This window comes from Berghia stephanieae, chromosome 14, assembly GCF_034508935.2.
Source record: "Berghia stephanieae isolate SIO BIC M18660-M18661 chromosome 14, UCSD_Bste_1.3, whole genome shotgun sequence".
Classification (NCBI taxonomy): domain Eukaryota; kingdom Metazoa; phylum Mollusca; class Gastropoda; order Nudibranchia; family Aeolidiidae; genus Berghia; species Berghia stephanieae.
Window position 1 is genome coordinate 99,543 of NC_088373.1, and position 18,333 is coordinate 117,875.

Consider the following 18,333-nt stretch of genomic DNA (forward strand, 5'->3'; position numbering starts at 1 on the left):
CCAAAATTATCCAAAGTAGCCACAGTAACTCCACTTTACATCATACATCTTACAAGTGTAACACATCATACATTACTCGTGTAACACATCATACATCTTACTCGTGTAACACATCATACATCTTACTTGTGTAACACATCATACATTTTACACATGTAACACAAAAATTCACACTGTGACAAAAGTCAACTCATTATCAACGTCTCTTGGCACATTTTCCCTTCACAAAACCCACAGCTTACTTTCACATCCACACACTATAAATACGCATTCCATGAGAGAAAGACAGACACATAAACATTACAGTGAATTGCTGCCTTCAGTTGTCGCTTCGAGATGGGAACTTGGGAACATACACTGTCATTACCAAAGGAAAATGTAAAAAATTTTGATTAGGCAACAAAGTTACCAATAAGCCCAGAGATATTTTAACCCAAAAAATGTTTATTTTTCTTTTCTTTTTTTTTTTTTAAATTTGAATTCTAAATTTGGGAATGTAAATAACAGAAATCTGGTACATTGGACAATACCACAAAGTTTGGACCTAACGACCACTAAATTGTTAGTGATAGACTTACTACATAAAACTACAGAACAAAACTTGCAAATGTTTTCCCACTAGTTAAACAAATAGTTAAGTACGTACAAAACACCAAACAGGGTTGGGAAAATTCCATAAACTAGTCACAGAAAAGCTGAAAGTTCCCCGGTCCAGACATCTGACAAGTAAGCAACAACAAAAAAAGGTGAGCTGTAACAGGTGTAGAACCTCTTTTGAGGAAACTGCAGTTTTATAAAAGTCACCTTTTCACAATGTGGTCAACTCACTTGATAACTGTGATGATGATGATATATGATGATTGATGAAGATGATATCTTTTGAGCTGTGGAACAACAAAGATGAAAACGATGATGATAATGAAGATGATGGTAAGTAATGATGATGATGACAAAATGTAGATCATGTACTTAGGCGACAGCCTGTTGATGAGGTCTGTTTTGTTGTGCTTGTTGTGATGAGGACTGATGATTGTTGGTCATTTTCTGTTGTAGCTGTTGCTGTTGTTGCTGCTGCTTCTGCATTTCCTGACGATAATATTCTTCCTCAGCATCGGGGTCCTGGGCTTGTGCTTCAGCCACGTAGAGAGAGGGGTCGATCGTTTTGGGAATTGGTTTAATTTCTGTCCCCAACTCTTGCTCAATCTTGTGAAGGGCAAATCTGAAAGAAAGAAGAAGAAAAAAAGACAAAAATTATAAAGAAATGAATGAAATCATAAAAGTAAGTGAAGCTCACACAATATTATAAGGGCAAAGAAGATCAATAAGAAAAGCTGAATTGGTGTCAACGTGAGAATCTGGAGTTGTTCTCCCCAAAATAATTTAGAAGACAAACAATATAATACACTCATGGTATTTATGAGGATTCTCAATGTCTGACTTAACTAATTCAATTGGCAGAATTAAATATGAATGTCAGACTCACCAACAATTGAAGCAAGTAAGGCCAAGATGAACATAATGAAAAAAAATATTTAAAAATTACCTCCATAGAAACCGAATTATTTTTTTTTATCAAGCTATGTGAACCAAGCCTAAATCTGGTATTATGTCAGATGAAAAGTGAATTAAAGAAAAGAAAAAGTATAGATGACCTATTATGTCTGTCATGATAGTGGTGGTACTGCAACTGCTATTGTGATATATTTTTTTTGAATGGTAAAATTTTCTCAAAAACGGGGAAACTGGCCCGACATCAGGCAAATCCTGAATGAAAACCAATAGATGACACACCTGCAAATGTCACACAAACTAAAAGTCACTTAAACTACATTGTTAACGCCTCCCATATAAATTTATTTGACTGTGACAGACATATGTAATATGCAATGACAATTAAACATATCACTCCCTCCTCCATCCCTCCAACAATCAATGCTATCACCACCATCAAGCCAAAATCCTTCTAAATTTGTTAATCTACGAGATGAACCCCACTAAAACAGTATTCGAGTCTATTCAATCTAAGTACCATTATCAATTCTGCTTAACAGCTTTTTCTTTTCTCTCAATTTTTCTCCTTGTGTAGACAATGATGATTCTATAGCCATTATTAAACTATGCATGGCCTATAACTGTAGCATATCTGACCACTCCTTTTTCAATACTTTATTTGACTATTAGATGGGGTCCAGACTGGTGTCGAAATGATTGTGGTAAAAATGAGGGATACATTCTAAAAGTTAAAAAAATCATCACCTACCTATCATCGTATGTAATTAAATTAATGGCGACACCCAAATGTCCATATCGTCCTGATCGGCCAATTCTGTGCAGGTAAGTCTCAGAGTGCTTGGGGAAGTCAAAGTTGATGACTACATTCACTGCTTGAATATCAATACCTCTGGTAAATAAATCTGGATGAACAATGAGAAATGAGAAATCCATTTACAAACTTCCCTATAATGAATATTCATGACATGTTGTTGTTAGCCAGTTCTTGCAACAAAGTTTACATACTTCGACTTTTAGTGGCATTCTTCAAGGTGAATGTAACATGTATCCTTAAATTAAATAAAAATCACAAATCAAAAACAAAATGAGACACAAGTTAACCAAACTGAAATGTAAGGGTTGTTATTGTTTTATAAATCCCCCTAGTAAAACAAAACGCTGGAGATGATATTCATTTCAGGGCCATATTGACAAGCTCATCCAAACCAAACGGTGATTATGACTGGCATTTTGGCCTTACTATAATAACAATAGTCATAGAGAATCGGTTGCAGTTAGCTTTGCCCTTTGCCCTGTTTGTGGTGCAAAGCCTCAATGCCAACCACCCTTTGTGTGGTTGAGTGATTTAAGGGTGATAGAACAAAGAAAGCTGTTTTAATCCAGTGTGTAATTTATAGAACCTTTTCATGCTCAAGTGTATGTACTAACACATACACTCAACAACAGTAGGTCATTGACTTTTATTGCATTTTACTTCACTCTTCAGAATCAACAGCGCTATGTGAAAGTGACTGAAGTCCTATTGAGTTTAAGTTTAACAGTGATGATCGGCAAAAACAGGAGTTTAAAACAAACGTGTCTTTCAGAAGATTTGTGTTTGTAGTACTTATTTTTTCAAAACACATGGTATTCCATTTTATTGTGACCAATCAAACTAAAGTGACAGTAATCTATATTTCAAAAATACAATAAGATGAATGGTATGTAACCAGATTACAAATCTCATACATGCAAGTCATACATGACTTGGCAGAATTATATTATCTGGCAATGATGTATCCTCTCTTGATTCAGGACATTTCAAAGTCAAAATGACTCATGCCCCATGCCCGAGTGGAAAACACAAAATAAGAAATCGGACACAAAACTCAGAACGTCATGATAGATAAAAATCTGATAAGCATGTAATGAAATCATTTTTTTTTAAAACAAAAAAAAAAACAGACTTGCATACTTGTCATTTACTATAAAATTAAAAATTGTCTTGAAAAAATGATAATCAATTACATCATATGTTGTCCAAAGACATCAATTTTTTAAATCAAAAATTCATCGATCTTAAAGCAAATCTGTAATAGGAGAATACCTCCCTCTTTGAAAAATCAAAAATTTGTAATGAAAGAAACCATTTTGAGTAATTTGTGGGGGGGAAAAAGTGTTATCAAACAAAAACTCACCAAAAACAATAATGTGATGACACTGCTATACATCATATATATATATTTTTATACATCATATAAAATCTATCGAGGCTGTGTACCTTCCTAACTGCATAGTGTAATCCACTCATCACAATCGCTAACCAAAAAGAAATTCAATATTCAACAATTACACAGAAAAGTAGTGCTCCTTTGTTGACAATCATGTTTTAAATGTTTGTGTTTATTTTTTTCTTCTTCTTAAATTGAAAAAAAACAAAAACATGTTAGTACGTGGGTCATTTGATCACATCAGGAAATTAAAAGATGACCAATCAGAAAAGCATTTTTTCTCTCTGATTTAGCCTTAGTAGCGTAATCAGGGTTGTTTTTACGTAATGATTACCCAAAAGCATAAAATTAGGAAGGTGTGTTGGAGCTAAACATTAGTAGTTCTATAAATTGTATATAGCAGTAAGCAGATCTGAGAAAACAATGACAAAGATACATTTAAAAAAATCAAACATAGACATAATAATTAGAGTTTGATGGAAAAGTGTAACCAGAACTGAAATCAACATCAAGCCAAAGGCTGATGAAAAATGATAACAATCTGGCTATTATGATGTATCCTATGTCGTACAGGGCACCTATCAAACAGAAATAAGGCCCTATGTCCACATAGGAACAAACTCAAGGGAATGTAAGCAATGGAGATTCTCTCACCGTTAAGGTTTTATATATGACAGAACTGAGAGAAAGAATAAAATCACTCTGTATATATATATTTTTTCCCATTAGGAAAATGGAAAATGAAATACACATAAATGGTCGTACCAAAAAAACATGAATTCCATCGTCACGTATTGAATCACATAAATTTTAAAGACAGCAATCAGATGATATATTACATATCTTATTCTAAGAGCATGTCTAGATATGAACAATAATACAGACAGGTCAGGAGAGATAGAATTTTTAAATTATAGCTTTGCACTAATATATTTCCCACAGTGGTTTACCAGCGGATCACTTAGTTGAGATGCTAGGTCAAGAGGTCACTACTCTCCTTCTCTTTACCTGCGCTCTGGTATGGCACGTGCCTGCAGTCAGTGAAGCGAGTAGTCTAATTGGTCTGATAAATAATGGCATAGCCAAGTGACAACTATCTTAAATGTAAACCTATATTACTCATGTTATAGATTGAAATCCTCCTCACACAGTGGACTAAATATCATAGATATCATCAGTATATTTCTTTCTCAGGAAGACAGCAAAGTAGACTCACATTTTCACTACATTTATCATTTAAATCAAATGTTTCTGGAATCCCTACAACAACAATCAGACGTTGCAGTTTATTATTATCCACACTAGTGCATAGTACAAACTGTCTACTTTCTGTTGCACTAATGTTAATTCAGTTCAACAAATATGTAACAAGTGTAGGGGCGGGGTATCAAATTTCACTGGGAATATCTAGCAGTCTATGAGATGTCTAGGCTATCGTGGGTGATGAATTTGGACCAGTTACACAATGTAAACAATGTCTTAATCATTTCCTGGACTCCCCACTGACCATGGAACACTTTACTACACCGATTCTACAGTTTTATCATGAAAAGTTCCCACGAATATGGTAAAGGAGTGAAGAAGTCATACTTATTGTATATATATATATATATATATATATATATATATATATATAATATATATATATATATATAATATATCTCTGCAAGTAGCTCTACAATAATAGTTCTTAAAGACACATCTGTTACTGATTTAAGAATATGAAATGAATGGGTTTGTTTCATTCATGTCTCTGTTGATTGGTGTGGGAAGGTTTTATTCACCAGCTGCACTACTTGTACACTGAATATTGTCTGAATATCTCTTAATTCCTAGGAGGTGCCACTATTATTTTCTCTATCTTGGCTATGTTAAAGTACTCTCCCCCCCCCCCCCCCCCCCCCCCCCCCACTTCCCCTCTTTTTATTTTCCCCAGTCAAACTTGCCTTTGTGGAATACTATATGTACCAACTGTTGATGTTATATCCTTGTTGTCAGTGATATGAATTAGGTGTAGTGTGAATGTGATGCAGTTCTCTTAGCCTGTCTTTTACTTTTGTATGTGTGTATATATGCAGGATGCATATGTGTGTGTGTGTGTGTGAGAGAGAGAGAGAGAGAGAGAGAGAGAGAGAGAGAGAGAGAGAGAGAGAGAGAGAGAGAGAGAGAGAGAGAGAGAGAGAGAGAGAGAGAGAGAGAGAGAGAGAGAGAGAGAGAGAGAGAGAGAGAGAGAGGATGCCTTTTTCTACCATATTCATCGTTTGTATTATCAACTACGCCACTGTGATGGTGTTGTTGTTTGGTGTAATGATGATGATTTTGTTTCTATTTGTAATAGTGAAGTAAAACCTACAAACACAATATATTGCTTTATTTGTTCTTTAGGGGTGTGTTAAATTGTTTAATCAACTTAACTCCATATCTTTTAAATACAATATAAAATACAAATGAAGAGAACATACTTGATGTCCAGCCCATTACATTTATGACCATTAAAAACGTAGTTAAAATGTGTTGAATCAGAAAATGAATGTTTTACTTTGTGTAAAAATATCAAGACTGGACAAAGCATTAATTAGTTTCGGAATCCAACGTCTGATTTTAAAGATTTGAATTTTTTATTGTCCGCAAAACAACAAAAATATTTTAAAATAGTAGGGATTTTAAATTGCTTATAAAACCTATCAGAATAATCACAATAAAACGAAAAAAGAACCAACATAACGAGTGAAAGTAGTACTATCTGTTCCATTAGTTAATATTTTTGTAATGTAAGTGGTCATCTAGATATGGTGTTATATTACATCACGAAAATGCAATACTTTGTGCCTTAACCCTCAAAAAGGGGAATCCCCGTCCAGGTAGCCAATTTTACAGCATGCAGCTGCTATTGTCAGTCACTTGCTGGGTTCCAGCAGTATAACTAAGTGATCCGATTTTATGAAGAAATAAACAGCAGTGTTCCATAAACGTACTACTAAATAGGATAACAAACCCCTCAGATCATATCCATCATCACCTATTTCTGATAATGTAGGTAAGACTGTTCACATCATCAGAGGCTATCAAGATTACCAGACATGCCACGAGCAAATAACAAATAAATCTGTATCAACCCAACACGCATAATTTTTAACTCTCATTCATAGGAATTATCTCTAAATATGCTTTAGGGCTGATGCAATGCGGTTCAATTTTATCATATAACCATTTCAGAGCAAATTAACTATTTTTAGTTGCCTTTTCTCTTGTTTTAATAATATGGTTTAAAATCCCAAATCTGGAGGGAAACATTTGAATTTGAACAAATTTGCTGAAGAAATCTGTAAAAGTGGTAGGTTTGTATAGCTTTACCAATGATGAAAATTGTAAACTGGAATCGAGTTTTTAAAAAGCGGATATTGCTCATCCAAACAGTTGGGGTTTTTTAAAAATATGGCACTAATAATGATTTTTGCTATTCACACAGCAAATACAAAATTGATGTTTGCTTAAAATGCCTGCTGTTGTAGTAGCAGGATTTCATGGTTAATTCCAAATGGATATCATTAGAAAAAGGACAAGTTGAACAAACAATAACATTAAAAGAGAGAAAAATATTTTTTTAAATAACCAAGCCTGATCCTCCTTCAGATTTCAGTCTCATCAAATGAATATCTGATAATGTAGGTAAGTGATTGACATCATCAGAGGCATCAGATATCTTGGTCAATAGGAACAATCAACCCAACCTAAATTATTTATGTCAATTGACTAATTTTGCGTCTATGTCAGTCATACAGCATCCATGTCCCTATCATCGAATCACTCAAAGTTAGAGCAGAACTGTCACAGACAAGACACAAATAGCAGACCAAAAAAAACAAAAAAAAAACAAAAAACAATTGTATATTTCCATTGTAAAAATCTGAACTTGCTCGAAAATAGAATGTTACGGTGTACTGTGATTTGTTAACTTCTGTTTCTGAGTAAAAGTTCTTCATTTTAACAGATTTTACATTGAAAATTATCCCTATTATCATTATTATTTAACATCAGGTATTCCTACCAGAGCAGACAAGGTTCCTGCAAAGTCCTTGTCTGAAGTCATGGAAGACACGGTTACGATGCAGCTGGTTCATTTTGGCGTGAATGTAGTAGCAAGAGTAGCCCAACTCGGTGATCTTTTTGGCCAGCAGCTCCACCCTTTGGGTTGAGTTACAGAAGATGATGGACTGGTTAATTTGGAGCTGGAGAAAGAAAAAGGTAACGGAGCATTCAACAAAAGCTGGACGTCTTGATCACTATATTCTGTAATCAGACCTGACTGTTTATCAATAGATAAAAAGACAATTTTAAAGCAGAGCTTTTATTATGATCACACAGCAAAAAGCAACTAGGTGTGTTAAATTAAAAACAGGTTTTTTAAAAGCGTAATGACATATCTTTGAGATGCAGCGTTTCTTCTCGATATTGGCAAAATAAATGCTTTTTTTCCCTCATCTCTCTTAAATAAAATAAATAAAATGATTATCTCTTCAAAAGTCGTGTAATACTGGTAATTTGTTTTGGGTATTCAAATAAATTAGCAATAAGATAACAATAATGTAGTTTATTTATATAGCGCTTGTCCCATACAATATAGGTCTTGGAACACAATATACATGGCATGCAAAACATATTTTTTTAAAATTAAAAATTCTAAATATATCACTCTATTATATTATCAACAACATTAAACAGATGAGAAAACCGAATTATTTTTTTTTTCAAAACTAAATTAGGGTAAATATGCTCTGAGGTGACATAACAAAAATAATTAAATCTGTGGTATATTATGAAGATTGGTTATCCATTTTTTTTTCAACTTTAATTTATGTTTTCAAAAATAAATAAAGAAATAAATGCTCAAAGCTGTAGAAAACCAGATATGTCTAACTTGAAAAACTTAGTTCTGGAAAAGCACATCCCAATGAGACCTACATTGATTACAAAAAAACATACATAAAAACACTATTACCTCTACTACTACCAGGCCTGTAAATGGTTGGTGAAAAAATTGTCGGAATTTTTTGAACATGCGAAAAAAGGCACAACAGGACAAAAATATGGACACAACACAGACATGACACGTCAATTGACTAGTCAAATCATGTCACTTTCCCCTACTTTTTTATAAAGAGGTCCTTATTTTATGGTACCAAAAAACAAAAATCCCAATTATTAGAGTTTGAGGGCCCAGGTCTGAGTTAGTTGTAAAACGAAAGGAAGAGAACAATTCCTGGGAGACCTTCCATAAGCTACTACATCCCAAGTATTCTTGTTCTAGAAGGGGGTTTGGGAGGGGGGAAACTCAAACCCCCTACACTAGAACTTCTAGTAGGGGGTTTGGTAGGGGGGAGACTTTAAAAAAAAAAATTTTCCCCCCTCCCAAACCCCCTACTAGTGTATCTTCGCTCCTGATTGTGTTAAATGTTTACGCTGATTCTTTCATTTATTTGGATTAATTCTTATAGAATAAGAAGAAGAAGAAGACGAAAGAAAAATAATTATTTCGCATTTTTTTTTCCCCGTCTCACATCCGGACAGAACCAATAAAATATAGAGAAAACTATATGAGAGATATGCATGTGTGTCGGTAGCAAAATAGAGAGAAACCTTCCGGTCCGGTTCGACACACTTCTGTGTGTGCGTTATTTACTGACTAGGTGTGTGAAGACGACTCGCGCGAACTTCGCGACCTCTCTCTCGCTGGCTGTGGCACAGTAGCCAGGCAGTGAATACATCCACGGCTAGCAGAGCGTGTAGGTGGCATGTAAATATTATAGTTTTGTTTTGTTTTGTCTTTGATACGACAAATAAAAAGTGTTTTTTTGGTTTGGATTTATTAAGTCGGCATTTGAAACGGAATAAAATCTAATTTTTTCGAGGAACAAAATGTCTTTTATTTTCTTTTGTTATTGGTTCTGTTCTTTGACGTTACGAATTATATTTTTACTATTATCTTTTTATTCTTTATTTTTAGCACTTATAGAGCAAAATCGTACTGTCGGAAATCCGACAATAGACGGAAGATTTACAGGCATGTACTACTACTATTACTGATGTGATGATAATGATGACGAAGAAGCATACCTTTGAGAAGAGTGTATTGAGACAGTGAACTTTCTGTTTTTCTTGAACAAAAGCATAGTATTGTGTTACTCCCTTAAGCGTCAATTCATCCATAAGATTTATTTCATAAGGATTTTTCAGATGTTTCCTCTGTGGACAGAATCAATATGCGACACTCTTGAAAAATAGGCTATAGATTTCAAAATGAATAACAATCTATAAATATTTTATTGGTGTAAAATAAAGTGTAACAACATGGGAATCAATCTATAGCTACCAAAGTTTAATCAACAAATCACCTGTTAAATGATTTTAAGGGGGATCAAGACAAAAAATTCAAAAATCCTTATAAATGTTTTTTGCTTTCACTGTGAATAAGAAGTACAAATAAAACCATCCCCATTTATTTCCCGCTGAACTATTGAAGATCATGAAGACTATACACCAATATGCTCTCGTACATTTCTAGTCTCAAACATTTTTATTCCCATTTATCACCAACGACTTTTAATTCCCCAAAAGAAAATCTGTCATCAGACTTCGTTGGACATAAATGGTTGGCATTTTCAAATTGAGTGAGAGTGCTATGTAATGTAAGGTCCAATCAACTCACCATAAAAGCTTCTACTGTAAGAGGGAATGTGGCAGAGTATAGAAGGATCTGTCTGTCTTTGGGTAAGTGTCCGATGATACTGTCCAGCATGCCTTTGAAATCTTGAGAGAGGAGTTTGTCAGCCTGCAAGGAGCACAACATGAAATAATGAAATGGTAAACTAAACTAAATGGCAATGAATTAAATTTCCTAACAAGAAAAAAGTACATTATTTATGGTAACAAAGACAGGGAAGATCTAGAAAAGACAGAATTAAATCATTTACTTCACATTAAATATTTTTAGCAGATGGCAATATTGAAATAAGCAACAATATTAACACCATAAAAAAAAAATGACAATTAAAGAATGGACAAAAACGTGAAAAATTATGCAGTTGAATACCTGGTTTATGAGCATACATGCAGTTATGAAAGAGAATCTATTTGGCAACAAAACATTCTACACTTGGAAATGCCAATCAATGTAAGTAGATAGGACTCACTTCATCTAAAATAAGAACTCCACAAGAATGTGTCCTGACTAGATTCTTGTTCATTAAGTCTAAGATTCTTCCCGGGGTTGCAATAACCACATGAACTGAAATAGAAAGAATATGGTGATGATGAAGATGATCAATAATATATTTAATAATATTAGAGCTAGGACCTTTGGACAGCTAAACAAAGAACAGTTTTAAAAAACTCTGACATCCTACCCTGATAAAAAGCCAAAAGCGAGACAAGACCATTTGAAATTTGGAATTTGAGACCAAAAAATAAATAAATGGGAATTTGGATTTTAAATTACAATCATCAGAATGATGAAAATACAATTCAATTACCAGTCTTTGATTTTTGCCTGACATGGATATAGTATTCTTATAACCTACCGGGTTCTGTAAGTCTCATAATATCATCCTTGAGGTTGGTGCCTCCTGTGGTCACCATACAACGACAACCAATATGTTTACTGAGTTCAATACAAATCTGGCTTGTTTGAAGAGCCAGTTCTCTGGTAGGAACAATAATCATCGCTGAAATATTGAAAAAGGTTAATTAGGATATCATCTTGTGAAGTGCTCAAAGGTAGGAACGTTTAACTAGCTAAAAAAAATGTATTTGAATGTTGATTAGTGCATACGGGCCAACCCATAGTGAAAAAAATAGGATGCTTCTTTTTTTAAAAATAGGAGTCTAGGGAAAAAAACAGGGGTAAGCAATGTTAAGAGAAAAAACAAAGTTTACCCTAGGCATAGCGGCGCAAGCGTCTATAAATATAACCCACAAATAACAATTGTTGGGGTGAACTGGCTGACCAATGGTATGAGGTATGAATGTGCCAAGGTGTGAGGTCTGGTGTAATTGTTAATGACAATCCTTTCCTTCAGTCAGGGAGAAAACAAAACTAACTGATTATATAAATCATAAAATTAAAATAAAAAACCATTTTCGCCTTTTTTAAAAAAAAATTAATGTAAAAATCTGAGTTTCCCAAAATCCGGCGAGGGAGGTAAAATCAAGAAAAAATTGGGATAAATCCGATTTTATTGGGGTACTTGGCAGGTATGTTAGTTGTATTGAACAAAAATTGATGTAACAGCTAAAAGAAGAGAAAAAAAAAGTAAGCTATGAATAATAATGTAGCAAGCAATTGCTCTTGTCTGATTAACTCTACTGGTTGGGATAAATAAGTCTGATTAACTCTACAGAAACCCAAGGTAAACTCCAGCTCCATGGGCCTTATGGATCTGAAAAACTCATTTTACATTGACAAAATAGCCACATCTCCTTGTCACTGAATATATTAGAATAAAGTAAATGATATGTGATCTACGACAAGACATCCAGCAGCCCAAAGGTTTATATCATAATCTCTCTATATAGAAATCAAACATTTGCTAACAAGGACTCCAGGTAAAATAAGTGGTCTTTATGAGCTCACTACTATACATAACTGTTATGAGGTGTGAGGTGGTGCATAGTTTATAAGAGAAAATAAGCCTACAAACTATGCCTATAACTCAAAATACACATGTTGATTAACTCACTCAACCCTAACGCCGACTATATCCGTAGTTTACCCGGGTTACTTTTACCCCGTGCCTATTTATTAAAATTTTCTGAGACAAATTACGGGCGTTGTATCAAAGCTAATGTTTTTAGTTTTTGCATGTTAATTATAGTTGAATAAAACTATCTATGCACACTCATTTTTTCCAATTTTGAAAAGTAGCACAAATCGCTAGGATTGAGTGAGTTAGAAATAAAAATGTGCAAGGTCCAATTACAAATATTGTGCATATCAATTGAATACAAATAAATACCTTGAACGATGTTCTTTGTGACGTCAACCTTTTCTAAGCAGGGGATAGCATAAGCTCCTGTTTTACCAGTACCATTTTTTGCTCTGGCCAAAATATCACGACCAGTCAGGGCGATCGGGATGCTGGCCTCTTGAATAGGAGATGGTTTCTCCCAGCCTTTCTCAAAAATGCCCATGAGCAGATTACGCCCAAGACAGAAATCTTCAAATTCATTACCCTTGGTGTTGGTCACATCCTATAATCAGGTTTAAAACACAAGAGAGCAAATATCTTTATAGTGTTAAAATAGTTAACATACTACTATCAAGCAGTAATCTTTTTAAAGCTATTCTTTGTTTCTTTTCAGGTTTATATTTGCAACATTTGACACCTGTAGGTCAGAGGCACCATAAGCTTGCTTTTGTTGATAGATTTGCAACAATCGTGATTATCATCTCAAGTCCCAAAAGACAATTTTTTTTGGATAATACTTACAGCTGGCAAATCAAACAAATAAAAATTACGCAGTATCTGTAACATTGTGACACATTAAAAAAACAAAATCATACATTGAACTCACATAAATGTCAAAAAACAGAGAATCAGAAAGACACAAGTAAACAGAAAAAGAATGCAACTAGTAATCTATAGACAACCCAGTCAGAGCCCAGACACCAGTTAAATGAACCTCCCATACTAAAATAACAAATACTCCTACAGTGGTTTCCATAGGGAGAGTAAATCACTACCAATAACAAACCCCCTCAACACCAAAGCCACAATCATGGCTTTCACAATAAGCCACAATCTTGGCTTTCTGAAAAGAGCACCCGGAGACTAAAACTTTACCTTTAAGTCTGACAAACTCAGATGCAATGTCACCCTCACAAACTTGTTGCACGTTCATACCATGAAATAAATAAATGAAAGCCTGCCAAATTTGAGACAGTGTTAAAATTTGAATTATAGACACTTCATACACGAAATCGCTTTGTCCTGTATCTTGCGTTGAATTTGCGCCACGTTGGTACCCAAATCGAGGCCCAAGGATTTCTGTGAGATCGGCATTGCCAGATTTCTATCTAAGACACTTAAAACCTCCATTAGATCCTCACTGTCCTAGAATTTCCCCAAGATGAAAGATGAAAAAATAAGTTTAAAAATAAAAATGTAAAGGTGTTTAAAGCACATTTTCCTGAGTAAATGAAATTAAAGAGTATCTGATGATCTGCTGACAGCAAGCTACATTATTGTCAACCTTTGATACCCTAATAATAACTGAGCACAAGAAACATTTGATACACGAACAACTTACTGATGTTTTGATTCTTGCATCCTTGGCTGGGATTTTCAATTTAGATTTCCACCCCTGTTCACTACTGAGGATAGACCCATAAAGGAAAAAGAGGAGAGGCAGTGAGTCAACAAGTTATCCATGATGGGACATTCTTATAACTTTCTCAAATGAAAAATCTATACAATGAGATCTTTGAATAAAATCTCAAAAATCAGTACTTGTACTTGTTGGATTCTAACACACTCTCAGGAGAAGCCAAAAACCATGAGAGAACCCACACGTGTTGAAATCTGATGCTCATGAGAGGCAACGACATTATTATATATATAGATAAAATATGGCCACCCAGCACACACAAAGACACCGTATTGCAGCGCGTGCCGGAATTCAGCATGCTGGAATCCAGTGAGTCCTGTACCACTTAGACTCATGGCAACTAAATATCAAATGAATTCTTTAAAATGTGGCTTTTCAATTATTATTTGAAACCCAATGCTTTAAGCTGCTACTAGGTCAACATAAGTGCAAAAATGATTCATTTTTAAAAAGATCAGAAAAAAAAAAAAAAAAATTTAAATTTAAAAAAATAAAAAATCAGTTTCAGATCCGTTTGAACTTTTGATATATTAAGTATCTTTTTGATTTAATCCAAACCAAGAGAGGTAAAATGGAATCATTAATTATTATTTTACAAAAAAATGCAAAAAGGAAATAAGAATGCAGGTCTCCTTTGATGGAGGAAACCTTTGCCTCTTACAGAATTATATATTGGATTAGATTTTCAGACAAATTTTGACCTCAGTAACTGCCTCTGATATTTTTTTTTTCGATATCTCAACAAAAATCCACCAAGCTCTACAGTTTAAAATGTCAACATACAATTAAAGTTAAGAAACAGTATAAGTATAAGTACTGTGCTTACCTTCCATTATCCAGTTGATTGTTTTGCTCTTGTGTGGCTGCCATTATGAATCAATATCCAAATTGAGGGATATTTTCAAAATTGAAAGTTTCACCTGCTGAGTGAGTCAGGTCTTTGCCAATCAAATCACTTTTAAACACTTTGTAGCAAGTCTTTTATGATGGACTATCACTTCTCTTGCAGTGTATAATTAGCGATGAATCTGTACCGTTGTGGTATTAAACCAGGGCTATAAAAATGTAATCTAAAGGTATCTGTTTTATGAAGTACCTACTTACTGTCACTACTCACAGCCTATGTAAAAGTTTAGTTCACAAAACCAAAGCCAGAATGCGACAATGATGTTTGTTCAACAATTGTTTCAACACAAGTTTTATGCACAATAACTCCAATAACGCATAAAAATAATACAAGAAAGCACTACACAAAATAATTCTTGAACATCAAACAAATGAAGTTTTTCAGTCCGATAAAAATGAAATCATGAATCACATTATACTCAAGTTTTTCATCAACGAATAAGTGATACAGTAAATGCTTGTTTCAACATCTGTGGGAAGAGAAAAATAATAAAATATAGTATATAGGAGGAATCAGTAATGTGATAATGGTGGCGGTGATTTATTGTTGGGAAAAGGGGACAAGGTTAGGCAATGCACTAACACGAACATAGGTCACCTAACCTAAATAACCTTGATGCCAGCATCATTTTTCTGTCTATCATTGTTAATTTTGTGGCTCTCAGCTGCAGCCGATGGTATTTCAAAAATATTATTATTTTATTATTTGTTTACCTTTGAAAGACACAATTAGGGAAAACTTCTAATATTGACGATTGTGGCAAACAGCGGTGATGACATAATGATGCATTGTGCTAGCAGTGTAGTTTATGGCTTTGCTTTGTAATTGCGGTGATGATGATGATAGCATGAATCAAATATGTCACAAACAAAAAATCTCTATCAACACAAAAATTCAGGATTACTATTATGCCTATTTCAACAGTACAGTGCACTCTGGATACGTCGACGTTGCCTAAGTGGATTTTTACCCAAGTCGATTTTTTTTCTTGGTCCCTCCCCCTTCTTCCTATATAACATTAGTAAAAAAAAAAAAACTCCACATAAGTCGATGTCGCTTAAGTCGATGTTCTTAGTACTCATGACTACAAAAAAATCACAAATAAACAAGTATTTCCATTGGTTAAAAAAGCTACCAGTAAGAATTTTAAGTGGTTGAGAATATCCGCGAACGATTGGCGCACATCGATGTGATGTAGGTGCTTTGCCTGACGTCCGTGTTCAATGTACATGAGCAGTATTGAATAACTTTAATTTCTCCATCTCAAATTTTACATTGTCGCAACTTCAAGATTTTTTTTTGGTTCTAATCCCAGGCCATCCTATGTAATGGCCCTCTTAATTAGTATCAATTTTATCGAGAAGAATTCAAGTCAAGTCTACAACTACAATGGCAAACCTATCGCGGAAAAGGAAGATTCGATGCATTTGGAAAGTTTAGCATGCGACAGAAAATCATCGCAAAGGAAATTGGCATACCAGCTATTTCTGTCTCGACGATTTACAAGAAGCATGACCTTGACCTAGAGGCTCCTACCCTTCCGCTTTTCGCGGAATAATTTCACTTAATTGGTATACATTCCACATTCAAGGCAAAAATTCCGCTTTTCACCTTTCCCTTCAAGGAAAATTTTTTAAAAATCTCTAGCGAAAAAAAAAGTGAGCTATGGCTTATTTCGTCATCTCCTATGGTCAATCAACACACATTGTATGTCTGATTAGTCTCTTCAAAGTGTGTGCTGCTGATGTCTGCTGATGTCGGATAATATTTTATGTTTGGGATGGGGGTTGACCGAAGTATTATTGTTATTATTATTATTATTATTGTGACTCCGATTCGTGAGGTCAATGACCTTGGTAATATTAGATGTTGGCTTCAATCGGTAATAATATTATTTGAGTACGGTCAGCTTCTTTCCCTATTTAATTTTAGCCCTGTGTCCGTGTGTGTGTGTGTGTGTGTGTGTGTGTGGTGTCGGCACGCGCGTTTGCTTGATTAGGTGTGTGTATGTGGGAGGGGGTGGGGAGAAGGGTCCTGACAAGGTTAAATCCATCCATTCAATGCTTTGCTCTCAGACGACCAGGACCTGTGTGTTCTCTATTATCATTTGACCCCATTCTTAGTCTTTACACAATCTGTACATTTTTACACATTTTTTATTTTTAATCATTTGAGTACTTTTGATTGTCTATTACATTTTCTGTTGCAAAGCATGTCATAGTCAATAACAATAAGTTGATTCCGCTTTTTTAAATCTCAAATTCCGATTTTTATGTATTCTGATTCCTCTATGGGCTATTGGGGGTAGGAGCCTCTGATGACCACTACAGAGACCGCGCGATATGAAGGGACATACTTATTCTAGATTGGGTTGCTTTGTTCAAATGCGTTTTTGCTCATTTGGTTACACTCCGGTTAAGTTGATTTTCGGATAAGTCAATTTTTTTCTCTGTTCCCCTGGGCATCGTCTTATCCGGAGTCCACTGTATTAAGACTTGTATTCGAAAACAACCAAAACCCCCTGCAGAAATAACAAAACAGGTTCTGAGACTTGATTAAGTCATACTTTTTCACCAAAACCCGATTCTTGTTATTGTTGAGTGAGCTCTTTGACCATTTTATTTTTATGGAAAGCCAGGACATTTTTTTTTTTAAGAAGCTAATTTGTTGCACCTACATATCTGCATTTTTGTCAGTCGCTTGGCTTGGCTAAACAATCAACACTAAATTTTCAACGTAATTTTGTAATTTGGTTGGTGGGTTTGTTGCACAATACACTGCCAGTTAGTGGATTGGATGACCAGGTTGTTGGACACTGATCATACTACAAAGTGACAAAAATATAGCTCTAATTCTAATAGCGCGACACCTAACGCAATACACTAGACATCTCTCTAGCATTTTGTTAATCGCAAAAATAGAGTCACTAAAACTATAAAAAGGAAAACATCTGTACTGTATACCTTTCTTTTTTCTTTCTAATAATATGATATTTACATTTTAAAATAGGCTGCGGCTATTCAGACTCCAGTCTGAATAGTGTCCCATGGCTATTCGGCCTCCCAAAATGCATGTGCAATCAACATACTATCGGGACTGGACTGTCTGAATAGTCTCCCGTGGCACTATGGTTTTTGTTTTTCTTTTTATTTTGTTTTGAATATGTTTTTATTATTATTTGGTGCTGCTTGTGACAAGAAAATGATGCAAATGAAAACAATTATTGTTGTGTTTTTTAGCACCTCCGTTGACGGTGTATCTTAACGGATCGTTTTTATGCACCTCCATCACGCATGCGCATTCTACCCAATTTCATCAGCG

The 18,333-nt window shown here is 34.6% G+C and overlaps 1 protein-coding gene across 3 annotated transcripts in view; it reads right to left on the minus strand.

The window, feature by feature from the left end:
* Positions 1-443: 443 nt before the first annotated feature.
* Positions 444-18,333, minus strand: part of LOC144960157 (ATP-dependent RNA helicase cgh-1-like) — a 20,587-nt gene continuing 2,697 nt past the window's right edge. For 2 of the 3 annotated variants that reach the window (XM_078893159.1, XM_078893160.1), the window contains exons 2-11: positions 14,932-15,481; positions 14,028-14,091; positions 12,734-12,968; positions 11,300-11,443; positions 10,913-11,007; positions 10,429-10,551; positions 9,837-9,965; positions 7,771-7,951; positions 2,261-2,414; positions 444-1,219 (exon numbers count right to left, since the gene is read on the minus strand). In XM_078893159.1, the coding sequence (XP_078749285.1) occupies positions 970-1,219; positions 2,261-2,414; positions 7,771-7,951; positions 9,837-9,965; positions 10,429-10,551; positions 10,913-11,007; positions 11,300-11,443; positions 12,734-12,968; positions 14,028-14,091; positions 14,932-14,975 (1,419 nt within the window). In that variant the 5' untranslated portion in view covers positions 14,976-15,481 and the 3' untranslated portion in view covers positions 444-969. The remainder of the gene's footprint in view (positions 1,220-2,260; positions 2,415-7,770; positions 7,952-9,836; positions 9,966-10,428; positions 10,552-10,912; positions 11,008-11,299; positions 11,444-12,733; positions 12,969-14,027; positions 14,092-14,931; positions 15,482-18,333) is intronic. The other variant, XM_078893161.1, reaches the window with a different exon arrangement.